The sequence below is a fragment of the Natator depressus genome, chromosome 20 (genome assembly GCF_965152275.1).
Source record: "Natator depressus isolate rNatDep1 chromosome 20, rNatDep2.hap1, whole genome shotgun sequence".
Lineage (NCBI taxonomy): Eukaryota > Metazoa > Chordata > Testudines > Cheloniidae > Natator > Natator depressus.
The window spans coordinates 5,482,291-5,507,034 of NC_134253.1; the positions used below are offsets into that span (position 1 = coordinate 5,482,291).

The following is a 24,744-nucleotide window of genomic DNA, read 5'->3' on the forward strand; positions in this document are numbered from 1 at the left end:
GGGGGCTGCCACTCATGTTCACTGGACAGCCTGCCTGCTCTTTCATCTCTGAAAGTGATGCACCAGGTCAGGCCAGTTGATCCAGGAGAGTCCGGATTCGAAGCTCATTTTAGAGACGGGCACAGTTCAACACCCCCTCTCTACCTCAAAGTCTCATCCCATCCTCCACCGTTGGGACAGCAAGACTGTTTTCTCCTTCCCTAGTGCACTGGGTAATGCTTTGTATTGCACTGGATTTTGGAAAGGAAGAGCTGGCCGCTTAAGGAAGAAAGCTAGAATAACCTCATAGACTAGATACCCTAACCTTCAAAGTGATCATTTATTAAGGTAACATCGCAGAATTCATCCATTTAGGCTAGCAAGATGAGGGAGAAAAGCCAGTTCTTCCTTAATTAACTGTCCTACTGCCCAATCTGCTCCGGCTTCTCCAAGACACCTGGCTGGCTAACATGTTAAACGTCCACTCTAAGTGACAGGGCCTATGCTCAAGTCACACTGGAAACCACGCTGAGTCGCCCTTTTCCTTTTAAAACGTGCACTTCTCTCTCTCGCTACACTTTGCAGAGATTCTCCAGTTAGTTCAATACTTTAAAGGCTGCAGCAGCATGCAAGAGAAATGGTTTCCTTTTGTTTTTTAAAAAAAGTTTAAGAAAGGTCTCCAGGAGATGTTGAGTTTTACATTTTATTTCTGTCTCATCTGGTTTGGTTTGCTTTTCCTATGTTCCTGGGTGGTGATCGGCTAGGAGACAGCACAGGGTCTGGAGACTTTAATCAGTGTAATTGTCTTCCTCCACTTCATCTTCACCATCCACTGACAGAGCAGCGTACTTGCTAACATAGCTGAACTTCTGCAAGAAATACAGCAGGTTAAACGGGGAATGAAACACCGGGTCAGTGACTCTGCAGCCTCTGTGATTGAGAGTTCAAGAGCCTGGATACAGCATTTCATAGGAGAATCACATGCAGCTCCCACTACCTACCAAAGGGTTTTCACTGTAGTTTTTAATCAAGGTATTTTTTCCCCACACCCCGCACCATAGTATCCGAGTACTTCCCAAACAATGAATTTTATCTTCCCAGATGAGACGTATAGGGGGAAACAGAGAACAGGAGAAGTAGATGGCACTCAGGAAGTCCACAGAACAGCTAGGAATTGAACTGAGGTTTCTGAAGTCTCAGTCCAGCCCTCCTCTCCCCACACGCCGCTGTGCTTCAAGCAGCAGCTAGTAGATTAAATGCTTACAGAGGCTGTATTCTCTTCGGGTTTCTTTGGCTCAGATGCAGATTGCGAGTCATGATCGTTCTTGCTTTCTTTCCTGCAAGAGTCAGAGTTTCAGTTGAACAAGAGTTCATTCAGCTGGAGGAGCTGCCAATGGAGTCAGTGTGCTGCTACCAGGCTACAGCTGTGCCCACTGGATTTGAAAGGGCTGCTAATCAAGGAGAAGAGAAAATGGCCAATTTCACATCGAACGTGCAGGCTAGCCGTTGGTGTTTTACACAGCCTGGTTCTCAGACCAGCGCTGACTGGACACAGCATGCATCCTCCAGTTAAGGAGGGACACTGGCTTTATAGATCCTCTAATTAAGTCTGCACATGCCTACTTCTGGTGGCGAGGGAGGCTATGTAGCTATTTTACTGACTACTGCTAGACAGGAGCTCGGTAGGTGGACGAAGGAGGGAGTCCTGGCCCGTCCCCAAGGGCATGGCTAGTAACCTGCTCAGCTCCCTGACGTCAGACCTTACACATAAAAGCCACCTGCATGAAAGCTCTAGCAAAAACCTAGGGACTTAAATGAGAAGAGAGGGGTAACTGGCCTTGGTGGTAGCAGCATTATTAGGGGCAGGGCAATGGGGGAGACCTTGGCAAGGTGTCTAGGGAATGCAGGGGGAGACCTGAAGGGCTGGATCTTAGTAAAGGCCCAAAATAAGCATTCTGAAGTTAGTGAGAACTAAAACCGAGGTCAGCTCAGGTGGTGCATTGTTTTTAAAATACCTGGCACAGTCTATTGTAACAGACCATCCCTGCCTCATGCCTAGTTGTTCTGATGCCCAACTAGAGAATGAGGAGTCATGAGACCATTACACCAGCGAGTGCTTTGTGCTTCGGTTGGCAGTGGATACTGAACCAGGCAAAGCCGGCTCCTAGCATGGAAGCATCAGCATTACCAACGAGGCAGTAACAGCTCAGTACATAGAAGTCTGCGGCTATTTAAGACCTGCCCCATCGCTGCAGAAGGTCAGACACTCCACACCTGCCGCTGGTTAGGTCAGAAGGGGCTGATGCATGACACTGGAATGCTGCTCACATCTGAAACGGTCGCTGAAATAGGCCTGGTGGGAGGAGAAGGGGAAGATGAGACATCCCAAGACAGACAGACGTACCTATCTGAATCTTGCCAATGATCTCTGCTGCCTCCGTCTCCTGGGCCACCTCGAGCTTTTGGAACACTCTCCTTCCCCTCATCTGGTTTGTTCTCATCTCCTGAAGAAAAAAGGGCTGATGAAACGTTCCCTCTCACTGACATAGCAAAGTCTCAACCAACCACTTAAGGCCTGTGCATCTGAACAGTTCTAGTACAGCAAGCTGGGGCGTACTAGCCTGCTGTGCGCGAGAGATCAGGTGGACCCTACTCCCGCACACTCAAAAATTCTGTCGTGCATTTTCAGCAAGCCCTTAGACAGCCTGTGATACACATGGCACAAACACTACCCCAAACAGCTTACAGTCAAGGCCCAAAATCCATCTGGGCCCTCCTAAGTTCCAGCTTGCCTGTTACAGGCTCCTCCCTATTGGCTCCACAAGGGCTGGATGTCCATGTTCTGAGGGATACCTATTCAGCTCAACTGGCCCCTTTGGCATTTCACTCTTCTAGTTTTTCCTTGCCTTCCTGCTTCCTCTTTTGTTTAGCCTGTCTTCTGTGACCTTCTGTTACTTAAGCAGTCTCCATGTTGTGGGTTCATCCATGACTTGCTTCTCCCTTTTATGAAATCCTCTTTCTAGAACTTAGGGATCCCAAAGGCAGCTTTGAGTACCCCTTCCCTGATATCAAAGGGCAATATCGAAGTCATGGTCCATTTTAGTCGATTTCAGTGTCACAGGATTTTAAAAATCGCAAATTTCATGATGCTGATGGCTGGGAGCCCAGCTCTGAAGGCAGAGCCGCGGCCAGCAGCAGCAGCGCAGAAGGAAGGATGGCGTGGTATGGGATTGCCACCCTTCCTTCTGCACTGCTGCTGGCGGTGCTGCCTTCACAGCACAGCGCCTGGCCAACAACGGCCACTCTCTGGCTGCCCAGCTCTGAAGGCAGCACAGAAGGGTGGCAATACCATGACCCTCCTAAAATAACCTTGTGACCCCCCCCCACAACTCCCTTTAGGGTCTGGACCCTAATTTGAGAAACACTGGTCTCTCCCACGAAATCTGTAGAGTATAGGGTAAAAGCACACAAGACCAGATTTCACGGTCCGGGACGTGTTTTCCGTGGTTGTGAATTTGGTAGGGCCCTACCCAAGAGGATCTGAGGTCAATTATATTACTTGGGAGATGCTTCCTGAACCATCTCCCACATGCTCCTTCAGACTAAGGCCTCCTTATGCTTGCTCCAAAACGTGCTGTTTTCCAACAAGTCTCCTCAACAGGCCATGGCCAATGGCACTATTACTGTCTCTGTGGCAGGTAGAGGACTTGAATCTCTCTTCTCCTGGGTTGTTAGTTCAGCAGTCTTCAGGTTAATCCACCCCCAAAACCAGTTAAGCCAGCGCTGAGGCAGGAAGCTTTGCAGTGACAACTGCACGGAGAGTGAGATTTCCCCAATCACAGAAACTCCAACAGAAATGCAGACTTGTGACACTTGCAGCCCCATGGCAGTCTATCCGGGAGGGAGGTAGTTTTCCCTTTGCGGCTGGTCAGACATCTATGCGGACAAAGATGAGTGTCTGAATTTAGTCTGAAGGAACTGTCCATTTCTGCTCCCATCAATACAGAGAGGAGACTGCTGCCCTCTACTGTCCGGCAGAGGAACAACTTAAGGTCACCAGAACTTGAATAGAGTTGTTTATCCCTTGGTCCTGCTGAGATTAATAAGCCATACGAACAACAACAATTCCCAAACCTGGAACCACCCCTTAACTCCACAGTGCTAATGCCATGTAACTCAGGGCATCAAACCAGGGAACAGCAGGATTAGTCCACCTGCACAAGGCAGAGTGATTCTCGACCCTTCTCGCCCTACCCGTACCTTTCCTGGAAGCACTCTTAGGTGGTGCTCTATCCTCCGACAGCTGGGCTGGTGCTGCCTGGCTGCTGCTAGGAAGAAAAAAAACCAAAACGAAAACATGTGAACATCAGGGACGCTGCATCCTCTGACAGGTGCTTGGGATACTGCTGACTTTGAGAGCTATTTACTTCTTGATGAAGCTCAGCCTTGGGTCTAAGACTTCAGCAGCCACATGTGGGTCATACAAGAACCAAACCAGAAGCCCCCAAACCAGACTCAAACCTGAGGCCACTGCCTGAAGCTAAGCTCTACAAGGTGCATGCTGCATTCACCATTTTTCAGTGGAGAACAGAGCAGCCGCTCATCTCCACTAGAGTTTTAGCCTCCCTTCTGTAACCGAAGTTCCTTTCATGTATCTAGGGACGACAGATCAGACCCTGAGCAGGCGCTCGGTACAGACACTCACCTTGTGGGAGAGTGCTGCTCCATGTCAGAGCTCAGGGAGCGGGCAGGGGGGTTGCTGCTGCGTTTAACCCAGGCGTTCTCCTTCGGCGGTGGTGCTGGCATCACTTTCAGAGGGAGCTTCTCTTCCTTGGGGGTCTTGGAGGTTGGAGACGGAGCATCATCCTCTTTGCTGAAGGTTTCATTTTCCAAGGACTTCTCACTCTCCCTCCTTCGGGTGGCTGTAAGAACAGGAGATGGCAGTGAACACAAGGGACGTGGGAAGGCAAGACTTCCCCCAAAATGTATCTAGCCCAAGGGAGGAGGTCTGGACAGGTCCCCAGTTATTCCAATCTGAGTAGCCTGGGCCATCGACCTCGATGGCCCCTTAACTATCACTTTAGGGCTCTTGCCTGCCTGAGGCCAGCAGGTTTGACCTAACATTGCCCACGAGTAACCTGACGAGTGGCTCTCGTGTAGCAAGTGACCACTAAAACCTGATTGCTACAGCAGCCAGGAAGCTAGGCCTCACATAGCACCTGTTCTGTCGTGGGACAGGATGAGGGTACATTGATGGTGGAGGCTGCACCAAAGGAGTCTGGTGAACAAGTGTTTGAGCATCGCTGACGTTCTTGGTCCCATGCAACCATCCACTGAGTCGTACTAGGGATCCTTCCCCACACGCAGCCTACACACGTGAGGGGGCTTTCAACAGAAGCAGGGCTAAGCAGCCAACTTGGGAAACAAGAGTGGACAATGGCAGGCTTGGTCCAGGCCGACTCATCTTGTCCCCGACTTACTTCTTCCCGTTGGGCCAGTTCCCACGGACGGGCCTGTGCTCCCAGTCTGTGAGGACTCGCTCCCTGTCCGTGATCGCTCCTGGTTCTCTTCACTACGCCAGCTGGGGTGCCTATAACAGAAAGGGGGAAGAAAGTCTGATCAAACCGTAATATCCAGTAAAAACTGGGTGCGGGGCTGGAGGAGAGAGTGGGCAAAGCAGTACAAGTGCTTGGCGCTTCCCATCTGCTGATCTCAAAAGGGACAGCAAAGGAGGGCTATCATCACTACCCTGCTGCTTTGACAGATGCGCAACATGAAGCACAGAGATTAAAAGATTTGCCCAAGGTGACACGAGAACTCGCATCTCAACTCCCAGGCCCAGGCCCTACCCACTGGACAAGGCTGCCTCTCTTCAGAAGTCATCCAGGAGAGAATCAAGCCCAGAGTCTTCTGACAACGTAAGTCAGGAATGTACAGCTGCCCTGGTGAATAGGACCCACCAGGAGCCCATACTAAGGCCGGCCACTTCTTTTAGGTTTACGGAGCTGCCTGGAATTCTAACGAACGTTCAGCCTTTGACAACATTATTCCAAAGGATGCAAACAACCAGACGGTGCAATATTACAGAGGGGAGCGGTCACATCTCCAGCACCCTTCATGAGAGGGGTGCACAGCTTTGCAGGCATGCTAAGCCTCAGCACCCCAGTATGCACAATTTAGAAGAAGGATGTGGGGAGCGGGGACACCAGCGTGCACACCACACAACCACCACGTGCAGTCAGGCAGCTCATGTAGAGAGCTGCTCCCAAGGGCGTTCCAGCCCCCTCCCGCCACCTACCTCTCTCGGGGCCGCCTTTCTAGCCTTGGTTTATCATCCTCCAGTTGACGCTGCAGCTTCTCCTGCTCCTTCTGTAGCCGCTCTTCCACTTCACGCTCCCTTGCGGCCGTGTCCACAGGCTTGGCACCCCCGAAGATCGAGGCTGCGCGGCTGGACTGAGTGGCAGGGGCCACCGAGGAGTCTTCCTCCTTAGGGGCGCTGCGTGGTTTCAGGTTCAGTTTTGGCCTCTGAGTGGGACCTACATTGGATGAAGTGGACAGCAACTTGAGGGCAAACGCCATGTGATCTGCTCAGAACAGGACCCCAGGAACACCCAGGGAGGAGAGGAGGTGCACTGGTTGCACTGGCTACCAACCCTCCAAGCTCAGCTTCCTTCCAGCTGTTGAGCCCACCCCCTGAGAACGAGCAGAGCCTTTACCTCTATCATCGCGACGAACGTCATCCCGGGCGTAGTCATCCCGGGAGCTCCACCTGTCCATCCTGTCGTCCCTCCTTTCATATCGATCTTCGTAACGGTCACCCCCCCCTCTGAAGTCATCGTCCCGACGGTACCCAGTGCCAAAGGCTCTCCGGCCACTGCCCACCCTGGAATCGTAGCCTACAGGAGGAGGAGAGGGAAAGCAGCACAGGTTACTCCTGAGCAATGGAGCATTACACCAGAGGATGGCTGACTAAGTGCAGGAGAGGGAGGCTCCTCTAGGTTTAGGCAATATTCCTTATACAGGAAGGCAAGAAAGGGGCAACAGTGACCTGTTCAAGCTGCAGCCAACCCAGCCTCTCTGGATCTGCTCAATCAAATGTAAGTACCAGGGCAGGTCTGTGCACACCATCTGCCACACACAGGAGTAAGTGGACTGCAACTCAAAGGCATACAATGAGTGGCCTGCCTTCCATCCCCCACTTCTAGAATGGGGAACAACAATAGACCTGGGAGCTGCACAATTGAAGTAGTTTGTCAATGGTTAGTGCAAGCTCTGGACAGAAACAGACTCCAACTGACATGCAGTTTGATACCCTGATCCATCAGATCACAGGAAAGCCTCTGAAGCCATACTACCTCCTCTATCGTAGTCTCTACTGCGGTCATCATAACGATCTCTGCCCCCAAAGCGATCCATATCCCTGCGAGGGCCATCGCGATACCGGTCCGAATCGTTGTAACGATCGCGGTCCCGATACCCTAAAGAGAAAGAAAGGTTACAGTACAAGGCAGGCAGTATTGGGTGACTATGCACTATTCCCAAAACACTGTGGCTTAGTCTACACTACAGAGTTAGGTTGATGAAAGGCAGTTTACATTGACATAATCAGGCTCCTGCCGATGTAAGTCGCCCACCACACCAATTTAATTCCACGTCTGCGAGTGGTGTAACGCTTAAGCCAATGCAGCTGGGTCACTGAGGTGTCCATGTAGATAATGTGAGGCTTACATCATCTGTTGCCTCACGGGGCTGACAGCCGGAGTCCAAGCCCAGGGCTGACAGCTGATGAGGAATTGAGGGGGTTGGGGAGAGGAGAGCTTGAGCTGTGGTCGCCTCCTGGTAAGGGGATGTGGAGAGGGTGCAGCAGGGCTCCAGCTGTCAGTGCCCCACGTCAGTTAAATCAGTGAAAGTGCGCCTGGTGAGAATGTGCACTGCTGACAGAAGGAGCATAGTGCAGACATTAAAAATCAAATTGAACTACTGCGGTGGCTGTATGTTGACTTAATTTTGTAGTGTAGACGCACTAAATTGACACACTGTCCCAAGGAGCTCAGTTGGCAAAGACTCTGCATGATTCAGTTCATTCCTCCCACCTTTGATCACTTGTTGAATTACATATTTCATCAGACTGTTGATGGCACTTGTCACTACGGTACTGAAATGTCACATACATTACCCTCAACACCCCTGTATGGCAGCAAAGCATTATTACTCGTTCTGCAGATGGGAAACGGAGGCACCAAGATGAACTTGCCTGAGGTCATAACACGAACCTGTTGCAGAGAGCCGGGAGCAGACCTCAGATCTCCTGGTCCCAGTCAAATACCTGAGGCTACCTACACAGACTCTCCACCCAGTAACTCAACTGGTCACCATGTGCAGAGCTGAAAATAAGCATGCTAGGATACCACGGTGATGTCGTTTCCCAGGAGACACCATCCAAAAAGGAAGGATATTGCTGGAGTATGAGGGATACGCAGGATCTGGCTCCTCATATCTGGGGATCTGCAGATCCACCCTCAGCAGATCCCAGAAGAAACCCGAGAGGAGGTGTGGAACTAACATTTCACAGGTAATGTTTAATGACTAGATACTATGATGGGCATAGAGCGAGGGCTCTCAGCCAACTCACGGTCTCCAAAGCTATCCTCGCTCCTGCGTGGAGGGTAATCATCAAAGCTATCAGTAGCAGGACGAGCCCTCCAGTCAGTCTCGAATCTCTCCGAGTCCCGGTTGCGATCACGATCTCTGCCAAAGGAGCGATCGTCCCTGTCTGCAGGAGGGAGGGAACCAGACAGCAGAATCAGGCTTGGAAGGTCAAGTCTTTAAGGGCTGGTGCAAATGCCCAAGGGCTGAGCACTGAAGGGGAAATCCATGGATTTGAAATGCACTGAGACGGATACGGCATCTCTGCAGTTCGGCATGTTGTCTTGCAGTTAATACATCAATGGCAACAAGAACCTCTGACTGATGCTTTAGAAGGATGACGGGCCTAGCCAGATTCAAGGACAGTACATGGGCGGTGGGGCAGAGGGCTGCCCTAGTGTTGCTGATGGGTACCCAGCAGCCACTGAACATTCCAGCTACCCCTTTGGCAAGGCGTGCAGATGTGCAGAAGCCTTGGCCCTACAGCAAGTGAGAACGGAACGCATAGACAAGGAGGACTTATACGCTGCCTTTGAACTATTTAGGTCAGAGAGAGAGAAGGCTGCCAGCCAGTCACCAGCTCTTCAGGAGCTCCAGCGCTAAGGCAGATTCAGTCATGAGGACAGTTGCCTTGCAGTGTGGTACCTAATTTGTCAGCATTCAGTGTATCTGATCAGAGAAGAAAATTGCTACCTATTTCAGGCAGTTCTCACCTTTATCCTGAGCTTGATCAGCAACATCCACTCGTATCCTTCTGTTCCCTAGAGACTGAACACACAACACCAAATTCATTAGCCTTTCAGCCTGAGGATGTGGGGATTCTAGACAGTTTGTTCTAAGGAGATCTTAGAACACTTTGAGGCACAGTGTCTGTTAACTGGGCCCCAGAACACCCCGTGAAGCCACCTGGGGTCTGGAAGCAAGAGTTTTGGGAATTGCTTTGACCCCATTTCTTTGCAGGTTTCAACTCACCTCTTCATTGAGGCTCAGAGCCCGGAGCAAGGAGTCCAGGTCTTCAAACTCGGCATAACCAAAACCTTTCAACCTTTCTGGGTTAGTAGGTTCCCGGGGCAAACGCACAGCACTTATCTGCAGTCAATTGGGAACAGAAAGAAGATTCTCATTAGAAGGGTCAGGATCCCTTGATGAGCAATGTAGAGGAAGACTCAATAGGACTGGGTTTAACTACACATTCATCTGGCAGATCAAATCCATTGGAGAAGGCATGTGGTCTCCAAACAGGAGATGTTGAGTTTCCCAAAGTCATGTGACTCAAATAAGATTTATTTGAATTAAGCAAGCCAGACAGCATAGTTCGCTTGCAGGCAAATAAGAGGATTAGTATATCAGAAACCCATGGACCTGGTTCCTGTTTAAAGTGCTACTGTCTGAGAACCCAGATAGTAGTTTGGAATGAAGAATTTGGCACTGGTAAACAGTGCCCGACTTTCAGTCCAGGAGACTGAAGGTCTTTATCCACAGAACAGGGAAAATACAGGCATTGGCAGAGCAAGCTTCCTTGGTATATTCCTGGTGAAAACAAGGTCTGTGAGTCTCTCACTCTTTAACCTCTGCTGACAACTACCAACAGCAGAGCCAACTGCTGCCCCTTCCTCCCCATTTCGCATAGGTCAAAGAGGAGCTGTTAGAGGGCACTGGTCAGGATTGACCTAGACTGGAATTGGAACTGGCAGTACAGGTCAGAACGCTTCACACTTACACAATTTGCAAAAGGATCTTTGCACATGACATATGCACTCTCCCCACCCCGCAATGAAAGCGCCCTATGAACCCCACCCATTTCCACAGCTTACTTAATATTACTCGATAAAGTCGTCATGTAAGGCCAATTTCTGACCTGCTTCAATGGAAAGACCCTTCAAGCTAGATTATGGAAAACAGGAACAGCAGTTTTATTCCCAGCTGCACAACTACAGATAACACCCCACTGCCAGGAAGGGCAGCTAACACAATGCTTACGATTAGGTTTGGGATGCAGAACTTAAAACTAACATCACTCTTACAGTATAGTTTGCTTAAAGTATTAAATGTCACTTCAAAGGCTAAACTAAATTCTATCACATTAATGATTTCCACTTGATTAACCACTTCATAAGCACAGATGCTCCCAGCTGCGCTTCCTGCTTAGAGAAGCACAGCACACAGCTCAAAGCCACAGCATATCACCACAGTGGTTTCTGGAGGTTACCCTCAAACAAGGAGCTCAAATTGTGTTCAGATAAGCTACATGTGACAAGCTATGGGCTTGATAAAGAATTACAGAAGCAGCTGGGCAGTGGTTAAGAGTGAATGATATGGGCAAAGCTGCAGCTCAGCAAGTGAGGAAGGGAAAATTCTAGTGATGGTCATTAAACTGACATCCCATATTTATTACGCGCACCCCCCCAATTAATATTTCCTTATCAAATTTGCTCAGTTTGACTCCACCTGAACAAGAGGTTTTTGCTGCTGGAAGCAAAACATCAGCTAGCCAGCAAGGGCAGCTCAGTGTTGTCTTTCGGAAGCATGGACCACCACCTCCAAAAGTACCTAGTCACTTCCTAATGCACCTAGGGTGTAAGTAGAGGATGGGGCAGGTATTGGATGATTATAAGCAACAGAATGCCATGGAGACTGGTTGGCAGGAAATTAACAAGGCAGTCCCTTACTCTGAAGATACCAATGAGTTCACCAACTGGTTACGTAAGGCTATGTCTATACTATGGACCTTACAGAGGCACACCTGTACCACTATAGCTGTGCCGCTGTATGGTCTTCCGTGTAGACACTCTTTGCCGGCAGGAGAGCGCTCTCCTGCTGGCATAAACAACCCACCCCCAACAAGCGGCATTGGCTATGTTGGCAGGAGAGCCTCTCCTGACACAGAGCTGTCCACATCACCACTTTTGCCAATTAAACTTATGTCAACTGACACGTTTCACCGACAAAAGTGGTAGAGTAGACAAAGCCCAATACAGTACATCGGTACCTCTCAGAGGGACATTCACCATTGCCATCCACCTAAAGCCAGCGCGGCCTCTCTAGATGGCGACACTGGAGCTCAGCAAAGACTGCCCAGGAAGACAGTGGCAGAACTGGGCCTGGAACTCCTGGGTTCTACTCCCAGCTTTGCCACAGATTAAGCCTCCATCCACTCTTAGCAACTTACTAGACCTCATCTCTCACTTATTCTTCCCATTTTTCAGATATGTGGAACTTAAGAGCACGAGATGAGAAATGGCTTCTTCACTGCATGCTAAGTATTCTATGTCTTCGGCACAGCCCTAGGCTGCTATATGCAGCAAGTGCTATGAAGTCTATTACAATGGCTAGGACACTGTGATGGATCCCCTGTTGTACTGTTATAGGCAAGCTATTACTTCCAAGAAGGAGGGGATGCTGCATCAGTAGGCAGAACAAATGAGTTATAGATGCAGGCTGAAATGGACAAGAAATGCAAGCAATGTCATTTTGATCATAATCTGCTGTGAGCAGCGGAGCTCATCACCACATGAGCAACGTTCAGTTCAACACCCAATGGCACATCAAGAAATATTTCACATTCCCTGCTGTATGTGTCACAACAAACAAAATTATGCATAACAGATACTCACGTTGAGTCCTCTGAAGAAGTCCTTGATGGACTCTTCTGACACATCATAGGGCAAGTTTCCCAGAAAGGCAGTGTACGGGGGCGACTTTGGGAGACGGCTTCTGTCTATATTGGGTTCCCGAGCAGCCCGAGGTGCAGTGGGCAGGATGGACCGGTCAATAGGTGCGGCTCGGTACATATCATCATCATTACTATGCCAAGTGGTGGAAACTAGAAGAGAAATTTTGCACATGGTCAAGACACACTGAGCAAGTCCCCTAGCCTTTATAGAAGTTGATGCCTCTCAGATCCCCTCCTCATTGGGATTAATGTTTGAATTTACTTGCAGCCCCTTCAGCTGTAAAATAAAGGCATTGAAGATGGTCAAGAAAAATATTTAGCAGTATTATAAACAATCCCACAATTAGATTCAACTGTGCTCTGTATTTTAGGGCACTTTCCGCCCCAACAGATCATAGCACAAACGCTGCACAAAAACATGAGATCCAGGGAATGAACAAAATTGGAAGAACAAAAAAACCCCAAGAGACCAAGCCGGTGATAAAATGGAGACAAAACGGTCAAATACAGCAGACAGAAAAGTTTTCAGTGAGCTCCGAGTACAGCCACTAAGGGGCAGAATCAGGGAATGAGCAACTTGGACGGAATCCCTGAATCAGGACATCTCTGCTGCGAGCCCCAGACCAAGCCTCAGATAAAGCAGAGAACTCAGTTGGTCTCTCAAAGGAGTTAGGTGTTACAAGTACTGAAAATGTTCCTTCTTTCCCCGTTGATGTATAAGACTCTCACAAATGCAGGGAAACTATATACAGAACATGACAGTGAAATTGACCAAAGTGCTTTCAAGTGCATCATGAACAAGCTAAAAAAAATAAAGGCACTTTTCCTGTAATCTTTTAGCTTCAAGATGTCTTAACATCAGTAGCTTTCACTGACACACAAGCTATTCAGGGACAGTACCTAGAGACAGAATGCTAATAGTATGGAAACTTGGGAATGAACGTACCATCTCCTTCCAGGTCGTCTGTCTCATCGGCCCAGCTGACTGGTTTTGGAATAAAGGTGGTTCCACCGCCACCACCGCTGCCACCATCCTCTGCCAGAAAGTCCGTCAGAGTAAGGGTTTTCCCCTTCTTGTTCTTCTTCTTAGCTGTTAAAGGGGAGAAGGGGACAGACATGAGTAACATCTGGGCACAATTAATTCCATTAAAGTCGACAGGGAATGGAGGAGTTACTGCTCATCACAATGCCTATGGAGGCAAGTATCCTACATGCTCAGGACGATACATATCACCTCTAGGCCAAATCTCACCAGCACAAAACCACACCCCACCATTCCCACAGACTGGGAGAACAAAAGCCATCCATTTGTTATATAGCATTAGACTGCCAGGGTAGTCTATGGAGTTGAAAGACTTTTTATTCATGGGTCTCCACCATAACTTTTGTTGTGCATTTGACTCCTGCTATTTTAATTGGCATCTCTATGAACCCACACCAGAGGAATTCTCACTAGCATTTAGAATCTCTGGCTGTGGCTTGCGGCCTAAGGATTCAGGCCTATAGTCAGTGGGAATGGGGCAGACTTGTTTTGCTGTTTTCTTCAGGGCCCTTCTGATGGACTGGATTTAAATTAAAAATCTCACTTTGAACCTTCCCCACTTTTTTCCTAGCCCTTGTTAGTTCAGATGGACCTCTCTATTTCCATTCCTTTGTCGCAGAGCATCCCTTAGCTACCTGAATTACAGCGCCACCCACAGCTGCCCCACAAGGATAATGGCCCATTGGGCAAAGCACCCACCACTTCTACTTACAATGGACAATTATTCGAAAGCCTCTGGGACCCTCCTGTGAAAAGTCTACAGCCCCACTCATTCTACTTGTGCTGGAAGTTCCTGGCTTCTAAGTGAAGAATATACTATTGCCAACAAGGTGGCTGAAACGCTACTGTGACTGAAGCATGCAGGTCACCTGAACTATTATAGCGACTGGACTGTATCCCATTTGAACCCTTTCATGGTCTATTTTACAGAGGAAGGATAGTCCAGTGGTCAGCACTAACTAATTCCCTGATCTGCTACAGGCTTCACGTGACAAGTTACTGAGGTCTGATCTACACTTAAAAATTAGATCAACCTAGCTACATCACTCAGGGCTGTGAAAAATGTCAGTGTAAATATGGCTAGGTCAACTGGAGAATTCTTCCATTGACCTTGCTAAACAATTTTTCCAAGAGGCAGTAGTACATCGACAGAAAAACCCTCTCCGTTGATGTAGAACGTGTCTGTGCTACAGTGCCATAGCTTGCAGTGCCGACATGGGACCCGAAGCACAGAGATTCAGGCCATCTGTAAAACAGGATAACAGCAATGCTCTGCCTCGCACAGGGGTTGTGAGGAGAAATGCATTTAAGACTGAGATGCTCAGATACTATGATGCTCAGACACTATAGTGACAATGGCAAGAAAAGTTCCTTAGATAGGTTTAAGTGCACTCAAATATGCAATAAGTCTGGTATTCTATACATGCAAAGAGGGAGATTAGCTATTCTGAAAGCCTAACAGCTACACTTCTTGTGTTTTAAAACTAACTTTAATTGTACACCTGGGCAACTTCTATTTTGTTTACATGAACAAAAAAGACTAACACACTTACCAGGTACTTGCACATGCATAATGAAATGACAGCACAAACCCACCCCGTGGTAACACTGAGATCACGTTTGTGTTATTCTGTAACCAGCACAGCATCACACATTTAGTGGATATTTGTGCTGTGCATGTGCAAAGCAAGAGCATAATTCCTTACTGGTCCCCTAAACACACACTCACAAAATAACCCACCTTGAAAGATTCAGCTTTTCAACTGCAGCATGTGAATTATGTATGTACAAGACAACTCAATATGGTTTTCTGTGGTGGCAAAAGACCAAAACAAAAAAGACTTTCACCTTCCTATAACTCAAAACTAGGAAGCAATTTCCTTAAACTTTGAAAATGCCACCATAAGGCCAAAAACAAGCACAGAAGAGAGTTAATGGAAACTGGACATTTTAAAACAGGGAAGTTGATGGAATTCTAGTAAACTTGGCTTGAGCTTTCAGAAATGAATAATTTTGGGTTCTCAACTTGAGACATTTTACAGGTGCTCAATTTTCAGTGGACAGATGGCTCAACACTTCTGAGAGTCAGGCCCTTCCAAAATATCTCAAATTGAGCATCCAAAACCACTGATAAATTTATGCCCTTATCTTTAGTGGTTGCTACAGTAAACTACAGTAGAAGCTTTGCTGCATTTCATACAGATCTCTTACCAACTTTCTGGCAGGGAAATGAAGAACTGATCTCTGTATTGTCACAATTAGTACCTTTCAATAAATGCATTTTATGAAAAATAGATCTTACTAGCTTTCAAATATGATCCGCAGCTGACAGTAAACCAGCCCTTGTCTACCATTCTCTTCAGTACAAGCAGGGAACTGCTGACAGCACATAAAATGTTTCTTCTTCAGGTGGATAAGGATCAGTATTATGATTGCAAATTGGCTACAAGCATGTAGCTGTATAGCCCCTGGCACTAAGAGTAACATCGATTCTGGCTGTACATTGAATATCCGATAATACCTTCCCTGTCACCCAACCCTATTCCCCATCTTTCAGCACATCTGATTTACTTTGTATCCCCATATTCCCCTTTGGTCTCAATCCAGATTGTAGCATATCAAGAAGCCTCACCCCTGCTATTTTAGCCTTCTGCTGCAACACTTGGGACATTGTGCCTTACAGAACATAAACTCTCTGGGCATCCAAGAATAATGCCTGACTAATCTAATTGCCTTCTATGATGAGATAAGTGGTTCTGTGGCTGAAGGGAAAGCAGTGGACGTGTTATTCCTCGACTTTAGCAACGCTTTTGAGACGGTCTCCCACAGTATTCTTGTCAGCAAGTTAAAGAAGTATGGGCTGGAATGATGCACTACAAGGTGGGTAGAAAGTTGGCTAGATTGTCGGGCTCAACGGGTAGTGATCAATGGCTCCATGTCTAGTTGGCAGCCGGTATCTAGCGGAGTGCCCCAAGGGTCGGTCCTCGGGCCAGTTTTGTTCAATATCTTCGTTAATGATCTGGAGGATGGTGTGGATTGCACCCTCAGCAAGTTTGCGGATGACACTAAACTGGGAGGAGTGGTAGATACGCTGGAGGGTAGGGATAGGATACAGAGGGACCTAGACAAATTGGAGGATTGGGCCAAAAGAAATCTGATGAGGTTCAACAAGGACAAGTGCAGAGTCCTGCACTTAGGACGGAAGAATCCCATGCACCGCTACAGACTAGGGACCGAATGGCTAGGCAGCAGTTCTGCAGAGAAGGACCTAGGGGTGACAGTGGATGAGAAGCTGGATATGAGTCAACAGTGTGCCCTTGTAGCCAAGAAGGCCAATGGCATTTTGGGGTGTATAAGTAGGGGCACTGCCAGCAGATCGAGGGACGTGATCGTTCCCCTCTATTCGACATTGGTGAGGCCTCATCTGGAGTACTGTGTCCAGTTTTGCGCCCCACACTACAAGAAGGATGTGGAGAAATTGGAGAGAGTCCAGCGAAGGGCAACAAAAATGATTAGGGGACTGGAACACATGAGTTATGAGGAGAGGTTGAGGGAACTGGGATTGTTTAGTCTACGGAAGAGAAGAATGAGGGGGGATTTGATAGCTGCTTTTAACTACCTGAAAGGTGGATCCAAAGAGGATGGATCTAGACTATTCTCAGTGATAGCAGATGACAGGACAAGGAGTAATGGTCTCAAGTTGCAGTGGGGGAGGTTTAGGTTGGATATTAGGAAAAACTTTTTCACTAGGAGGGTGGTGAAACACTGGAATGCGTTACCTAGGGAGGTGGTGGAATCCCCTTCCTTAGAAGTTTTTAAGGTCAGGCTTGACAAAGCCCTGGCTGGGATGATTTAGTTGGGATTGGTCCTGCTCTGGGTAGGGGGTTGGACTAGATGGCCTCCAGAGGTCCCTTCCAACTCTGTTATTCTATGATTCTAATATCTACAGAAAAGTCACTGCCCAGAACTACCACAGAAATGTTAAGCCATGTCGTCTATCAGCATCCAGGGAGGGGCACAGAACAGGCCAACTCTTCTTGCTCAGCCGTTTTGTTGTTTGCTCTGAATCTACTTTGACGTTCCTGGAAACCTTCCCTTTATTTTAAGCTTCAGCAAACAACCTGGAAGACTTTCTGCTATGGGCTGTCAGAGCAACATAACCACAGGCCTCCAAATGAGACTTATCAGCTACTTCTCTTTAACCACCTGAGGAAAACAAACAAACAAAAAAAAGACAAGCTTGGAAAGCCTGCCAGTCTGCAGTGAAATGCTACCATCATAAGTAGAGAGATATCAATATTTTAGCTCCTACAGGCCAATAACCTGGCACCAACCAATTTCACAGCCTCCCATCCACCACGCTGCCAACTGTGCACAAGAATGCAGACTCGGAACATGGACAGGTTCCACAGATTACTGCCACATAACAGGGCACTCCAGGGCCCAGACCATCAGGCTTCTCTCATTCACCCAGTCAATGAATCACCCAGTGAAATACTGTTTGATAAGATTAGCCACATCCTAGGAGGCTCTTTAGAATTCCCCTTAGCCTGGGCAGAGCAGGTATTACCTGTAGCACTTCCTACACTAATGCAAAGCTTTCCAAATCACCAATGGCTTTCATGAGGGTGGTACAGAAGTCGTATGAGCAAGCTCACCCATCACCAGCGTTCAGTGTCTTTAAAATGGAGTTTCCGTAACACGGGTTGGTTTAAACCTACACACTAGGCAGAGGATGTGTTCAGCATTAATAAGCTTAGCAAAATGGAATGATACAGAACACGTATTGGGACTGTGGGATGCAGGTCTGCTCTCTCTTTTGGCTTCCACTAGCTCCTTGAGGATGTTCTGGCTTTGATCTTCAGCCTTTAGTGCCCCCTCTGCATGCCTTGCGGAGCCTGGGCCCCGAGGATTCCACTGTGCCTGTCTTCACAGGCAGGCTCACATCAAAGTATTTTCATTAGCTGGGCCAGATTATTCCTCCACACAAATAATAGGAAGGAACGCCATTGAAGCCAGAATAATATAAAATTGATGAGAGGGGAAATGAGACCGCTAAGCTAGGGCCATCTGGTCCCAGGGATATCAATGGGACTTTTGCAGAAAATCAAGGGCAGACTATTGCATTCAGCATTACATAAAGGACACCTTTAGGGGTACTTGCTGTGTTTCTATTCCTTCCCCTTCTTTCTGCTCCCACCTCCCTACCTCCTCCAGCCTCTGTTCTGCCCCGGGTTGGAGACTGCTTAATATTTTCTATTGGGAAGGGGTCTTTGCATGACTATTTCTCCTCCAGCAGCTCCCAAGAAATCTATTTCTCTGCAACCTGCCCAGCTTTCGCTACCAGCATACCGAGGGAGTCCAGCACCACCCAGCGTTTCTTCCCTTCCTCAAGCAGTGGCTTGCTCATGGTTGCCCCCAACATTAAAAGACTACATTGCTTACAGCAGCATATAATCTTTGGAAGTAAGTTTGACTACAGGGCACTTCCCATGCCCTTCCGGGCAGCTCAGTATATGAAATAAATTGGTTCAGAAGCAGCAACTTCAATTAAGTTTACTTACTTTCCTCTGCTGCCTGCATGGTAACTGGACAGATCCTGAACAAAGATACATGGCATTTGCTTGAACTGCTCGTCCTTCTCACTTTCCTCCCCCGCAGCCCACCCTGGAGTCTAAATCTTGCAGCAAAGCCTCATGGTCCTTTTTTTATTAAGCCACCTCATTTTGTTGCCATGGAAGCAACTGTGAAATCACAGATTCAGCATTGTGACTTCATGGCTAGGCTAAGAGGAGGAGGGGAAAAAACCCTGAAGCACAGGCAGGTTTGACCTTAAGCAAGATGGGAATGGAAAGTAACAGCTTGGAGCCTTAAAAATCCTCCAGCCTTGCAGGTTGAGTTCCAGGGAGTAACAGTGAGCTCCAGTTAAGACACTCAGTTCCTATGGCCAGGAGGAATTTCGAGGTGCCAGGGCGATAAACATATATGGTAGATTCTCCTATCCCATTTTGCTAGTTCCTATTTTATTCCATCACCCATGATGCCTGCCCTGCAGTTACTATTGTCCTAGCAGAGATCTTACCCCGTGCTTTCTTATCAGTAGATTTCAAAGCACTTTACAAAGGAAGTCAGTATCGTTATCCAAATTTTACAGGTGAGGAAACTGAGGCAGAGCAAGAGAAAGCTACCTACCCAAGGCCACAGCCAGCAAAGAAACTCAGGCCCAAAATCCCAGTCCAGTGCGCTATCCACTAAGCCATACTGCCTTTTCCAGAGCCCCTCAACAGCACTCAGGGCTGGTCTACACGACAAACTTAGGTTGGCTTCACTATACTGCTCATGGTTGTGAAAAGTTTCATTCCTTGTGCGATGTAATTAAGCCAGCCTCAGTCGCAGTGTAGATACCGCTAGGTTGATAGAGGAATTCTTCCTCTGGGAGAGGAGGATTTACTACTGCAATGAATAGGGTTTTTCCATTGCTGTAGTTAAGGGTCTGCTTTACAGCATTGCAGCCTCACTGCTGTAGCATTTCTAGTGTAGATGTACCCTAGAGTCACAGGCATCTACACTGAGCCCATGCTGACTATAAAAGTAAGAACAAGACTTGCAGCTAGGCCTCTTACATAGCAGCAATGATTAATATTTGACCACAGGGCCACCACACTTTGCACTCTACCTAGAACAGCAGTTTCAGGAATAATGCCCTATACCCAAAATCTGTCAGAAGTAAGTGATTAATGTAGAGTCCGTATAATTTATTGGAATTATTTGAGTACAGAGGCACAGGTTTATTGCTTCTTCCCTCCCCATCACTCAAGTGATATCGCCAGCATCCCCCTACTTCACTGCAAACATCTCTTTTCTTTCAGGTTGCCTTCTGCTCTACCTTCTCAATTCCTGTCACACACCTAATTCAGTGACCAGACTTCCATACACTATGCAGAACATGGCCTCACCAGCGACTAAAACAGCACTATGGATAATTAGATCTAAATGAGAAATGTCTACCCTGGGGTGAGCTTTAGAAGTTCATAGCCACCGTATCAGCCGCTCAGTTTACAAAACGTAGTTATTTAAAAGGTGGTCACACATGCTGCTACCTGTGCAGCTTTGGAGTCTTCCAGAAAACCCCCGGGGTAAAGGTCCCATGACATTTAAGGTGACCCTCTTGATGCAGCAGAAAAAATTGAAAAGACTCCAAAGTGCCTCCCCCCCCCTTCCTGCAAAACGCTCTGGTCTGATGTTTTTACCGTATACACTGGGAATGCTATTGCTAAGCATGGCAAGCAGGGGTTGCAAGAGCTCTTGCAAATGGGGATGATAGGGGAATCTAGCTAACCTTTAAGAACTATCAATTGTTAAAGCACTGGAGTCTACAAGGACTGAGAATTAAAATTGGGTTAGTCTTCTAGGATGGTTAAAGTTCAGTTTGCGGGGGTAAACTCATGGAATTATGACATCAGCCAAGGATAAAAGAACTGGCAGCTCAGCAGCAGCAACATACTGCAGAAAATGAGGCTTAAGTGCCCTCCTGCTGTAGGCAAGTGTTGCTCAGAAAGAAAGTAGCTGAAGGTGTTTCATGTAGGTTCCCACCCACAAGGACGTCTACTTGGGTGTCAATGATTGGTTGCTAAATGACAGCAAAGGCACTGCTAACGAGAACAGCCGCTGCATTCATAAAACCTGCAGGCTGGCTGTTTACTCAATTTGCATCAAATGGCTGACAAGTCACAGGCAGGAGCGAACAGTATGAAGCAACTCCTGTTGCTGAATGCAGTGCTACTTATGCGTCACCGAACCCGTCAAAACCTCATATGGCTCAGGAAGAACAATGCAGGGAAAGCCCCCTGGACAAAAGAAGCCCTTTCTTGCCAGTTATGGGTTTCCAATAAGGCCAGTATCAGCTTCCTCCCTGATATGAGCAGAAGCTATCTCCAAACTAGGCACCAGTTATACCTGGGAGCACCAAGCCCTTCAAGAGTTTTCTTAACATCTACTGTTGGTAAATTTGGTTTCAGAGTAGGAGCCGTGTTAGTCTGTATTCGCAAAAAGAAAAGGAGGACTTGTGGCACCTTAGAGACTAACCAATTTATTTGAGCATGAGCTTTCGTGAGCTACAGCTCACTTCATTGGATGCATGGAGTGGAAAATACAGTGAGGAGATTTATATACACACAGACCATGAAAAAATACACATTGTAAGGAGAGTGATCACTTAAGATGAGCTATTACCAGTCGGAGAACACTTCAATCTCTCTGGTCACTCGATTTCTGATCTCAAAGTGACTATCCTTCAACAAAAAACCTTCAAAAACAGACTCCAACGAGAGACTGCTGAATTGGAATTAATTTGCAAATTGGATACAATTAACTTAGGCTTGAATAGAGACTGGGAATGGTTGAGTCATTATATTAAGTAAAACTATTTCCCCTTGTTTATTTCCCTCCCCCCCACTGTTCCTCAGACGTTCTTGTTAACTCCTGGAAATGGCCCACCTTGATTATCACTTCAGAAGGTTCTCTCTCCCCCCACCCCACTCTCCTGCTGGTAATAGCTCATCTTAAGTGATCACTCTCCTTACAATGTGTATTTTTTCATGGTCTGTGTGTATATAAATCTCCTCACTGTATTTTCCACTTTATGCATCCGATGAAGTGAGCTGTAGCTCACGAAAGCTTATGCTCAAATAAACTGGTTAGTCTAAGGTGTCACAAGTCCTCCTTTTCTTGTTGGTAAATTCCGATTCCAATTCCCAGCTGCTATATACAAACAAAAAGCATACGCTACTGCTCTATTCAAACTTAGCTTATTGAAACATTACCATTATTAAGAGATGTACAGGCACTTGTACAGAGATCTATGTTTTATTAATGCAGCTTTGTAAAACTGTTGGGAAATCTGATCAGCCTAGGCACAAAGCCTATTTGCTTACCCTTTGATACAATGTTGAACATGCCTAGTGATTTATTTATTTAACTTACCCCATTAAAAATGTTACCCTAGGGAATTGTGAAAATAAAAATTCAAGGCAGAATTAGTATATTGTAAGTATTATATTTAATGTAGCTCTAAATGAGTGACTTAAGCGATTTTGTGTGTTTCATCATTTTCCCTTATCCCTAAGCTCAAAGCAGTATTTTGCTTTTTGGGCTGCACAAATGCATAAGCACTTACCATCTTATGGAAAAAAAAAAGCAACAAAACGCACAAATTCTGCTGCCTTTTCTCTAGGGAACTGAATGGGACACAGCCGACTGAATTAGTACCAACAGACTCTCATACAGCTAGGGCTTTTGTGGTTACTGTAATCAGAAGTGTAACCAGTGAGATAAGAGACAGAAGTCAGCCTAGTTAACTGCAGAACCTCAGTATAACCCTAAAACAAAGTCAACCTGACTCAATAGCTACAGACCCCTCAGTTCTTAATCAAGCAATACTGGCTGGGTGCCAGGAAGAGTCCAGAGTAAAGTCTTTCATGTAAATTAATGGGAAACCCATTGCTCCAGACAGGGTAAGACTATATTTAAATAATGGAGCTTCCCCCACCCCAAAACAAACAGACCTTAACTCCACAGAGATTTTCTAAATTAACAGCATTTGTTGAAGGAATGTTCCAAAGGGATAACTTGCAATAAGGGGTGTGTGATTAAACTCTTCAGCATGGGGTCTTGGGTTCAGGGGGTTAGAAAGAAGAAGAGCCCTGCTAGGAGATTCAAGGGTACGTACCTTCCGGCTTATTTTGGATAATACCTGCAGATAATGGTGCAGTCTGGTGCATTTCAAAGGCATATAAAAGTCACTCTTCAGACTAAGACAGTAATAGAAATTCAAGTTCAACATCATCCAGAGAAGTAAATGAATCTCAACAGCAGAGAAAGCCCTTTCCGTTTAGGACAGCCAAATCTTTCACCTTTTATTCTGAAGGGAAGGAAACTGCTGCAGTACCATTTCCCACCCCTCCTGGATTCCATCCTGGCCCTATACACCATATTAGAAATACAAGGCAGACAGCAAGTCCTGGAAGGGACAGAGGGGCTGTACAGAGCAGGGCACAAACCCCATTTCCTTCAGTAGAAGGGGCATTGCACCGCTGCCACCCAGGATACAGGGTAGGCAAGAGGGCTGGGACAGCAGCCGATCCTACTTGTGGGAGGGAGAACTCTACAGAGCAAGAGGAAGGGTGTTGCAGCAGGCCCAGGCAAAATGGCACGGGGCAAAGATGTGTTGGGGGGTGGGCTCAACCTCCCAGGAGAGGGGTCTACCCAGCTCCCTGAGGACAGAGATAAGAGACCCAAACTAGCGATGATCTGATCAGTGGTGAGTGCGCAGGCTGGGCTGTCCCTTCCTCCCGTGACAGAGAGACCACGTGGGAACACTGCACCCTCTGGTCCTGGGGTGCGTCGGGAGCTTCACACCCCCCTCAGGGCAGGGGGGCGGAGTGGCAGGAGCGATACCCAGCCCTGGGGGCAGGCCGCAGACCCCCCCCACAGGGTTCTATGTGGAGCGGTCAGGCCACACCCCTTAGCTTTGGGGTGGGGGGAGAAATCGGGGCACCCTGCCCCCCCCCCGTTCTGGGGGAGATGATGCAGCACTGCGGGAACTCGGGGGCGCCCCACGTGGCGCTGGGGAACTCCTGGTCTGTCGGGGGTGGGAGGAACGGGGCAGCGGGTGCGCGCGGACAGGGCCCTGCACACCGCCCTCTCCCCGGAGAGATGGGCCCGCGCACGCACCCAGGCTGGGCACCGCCCGCGGCCAGCGGCTGTTCCACCACGCCCCCCGCCCCCCCGGTCACCAGCGCACCCACGTGGGTGCCGCCCAGTCTCCTTCTTCCTCTCTCCGTGTCCGCGCCCGCCCCCCAGCCAGCCAATCCCTGCGCTTGCGCAATCACGCGACCGAAGGTTCCATCTGGCTCCCCCGCTAATCACCGGCGGCGCGAGCCGCCCCTCCCCCAGCTGCCCCCCCTCACGGTAGGATGGCGCGCGCCGCGACTCAGAACGTTCCAGGATGGAACGTTCCGAGCCGCGGCGCGCGCGCCCCGGCTGCCTGGGGAAGGGGACGGTGCGCGCGCACGCCGGCGAGGCCTGAGGGGAGGGGAGGGGAGGGGAGGTGCGCGCGCGCGGGCGATCCCTGCGTGGAGGAGAAGACAGACACGATTCGCCTCGCTCGGGCCGGGGAGGGCGAGGGTCGGGCCGGGGTGAGGAAGCGGCTAGAGTCCTCGGCCCGGAGAAAGGACCCGGGCCTGGCTCAGGTCTCAAGGGCCCGGAGGCCGCCGAGCACCACTCACCTGAAGCCGCCATGTTGGGCAGAAGGAGAGAAGGCAAAGGACCCGGATGGTGCCGTCACGTGACTATAGCGAGGCAAAAGCCCTCCTCCCGAAGGGGCGGGGCTCCAGGGGGAAGGGGG

The 24,744-nt window shown here is 48.3% G+C and overlaps 1 protein-coding gene across 3 annotated transcripts; it reads right to left on the reverse strand.

Annotated features, from left to right (window-relative positions):
• Window positions 1-266: 266 nt before the first annotated feature.
• EIF4B (eukaryotic translation initiation factor 4B) lies at window positions 267-24,708 on the reverse strand. 3 transcript variants are annotated; one of them, XM_074935380.1, is made up of 15 exons: window positions 24,626-24,708; window positions 13,245-13,388; window positions 12,240-12,448; window positions 9,598-9,714; window positions 9,339-9,393; window positions 8,612-8,752; window positions 7,335-7,457; window positions 6,696-6,875; window positions 6,278-6,515; window positions 5,460-5,569; window positions 4,685-4,901; window positions 4,240-4,307; window positions 2,384-2,483; window positions 1,244-1,316; window positions 267-848 (listed from the first exon to the last, which is right to left on the reverse strand). In XM_074935380.1, the coding sequence occupies exons 1-15, from the start codon at window positions 24,636-24,638 to the stop codon at window positions 768-770; spliced, it is 1,869 nt and encodes a 622-aa protein (XP_074791481.1). In that variant the 5' UTR covers window positions 24,639-24,708; the 3' UTR covers window positions 267-767. The 3 variants fall into 3 exon arrangements, with proteins under 3 accessions (XP_074791481.1, XP_074791479.1, XP_074791478.1); XM_074935378.1 differs by lacking the exon at window positions 24,626-24,708 and adding an exon at window positions 23,068-23,134 and having other exon boundaries at window positions 4,240-4,304; XM_074935377.1 differs by lacking the exon at window positions 24,626-24,708 and adding an exon at window positions 23,068-23,134.
• Between the last annotated feature and the right edge of the window lie 36 nt (window positions 24,709-24,744).

Bases quoted from the DNA above. Each gene is read 5' to 3' on its own strand.
- EIF4B (XM_074935377.1), bottom strand. From the start codon at position 23,119: ATGCACCAGACTGCACCATTATCTGCAGGTATTATCCAAAATAAGCCG. The intron at 9,715-12,239 runs GTGAGTATCTGT...AATTGACTGCAG, and splicing joins ACTTCTTCAGAGGACTCAAC to ATAAGTGCTGTGCGTTTGCC. The intron at 4,902-5,459 runs GTAAGTCGGGGA...CTGTTCTTACAG, and splicing joins AACTGGCCCAACGGGAAGAA to CCACCCGAAGGAGGGAGAGT.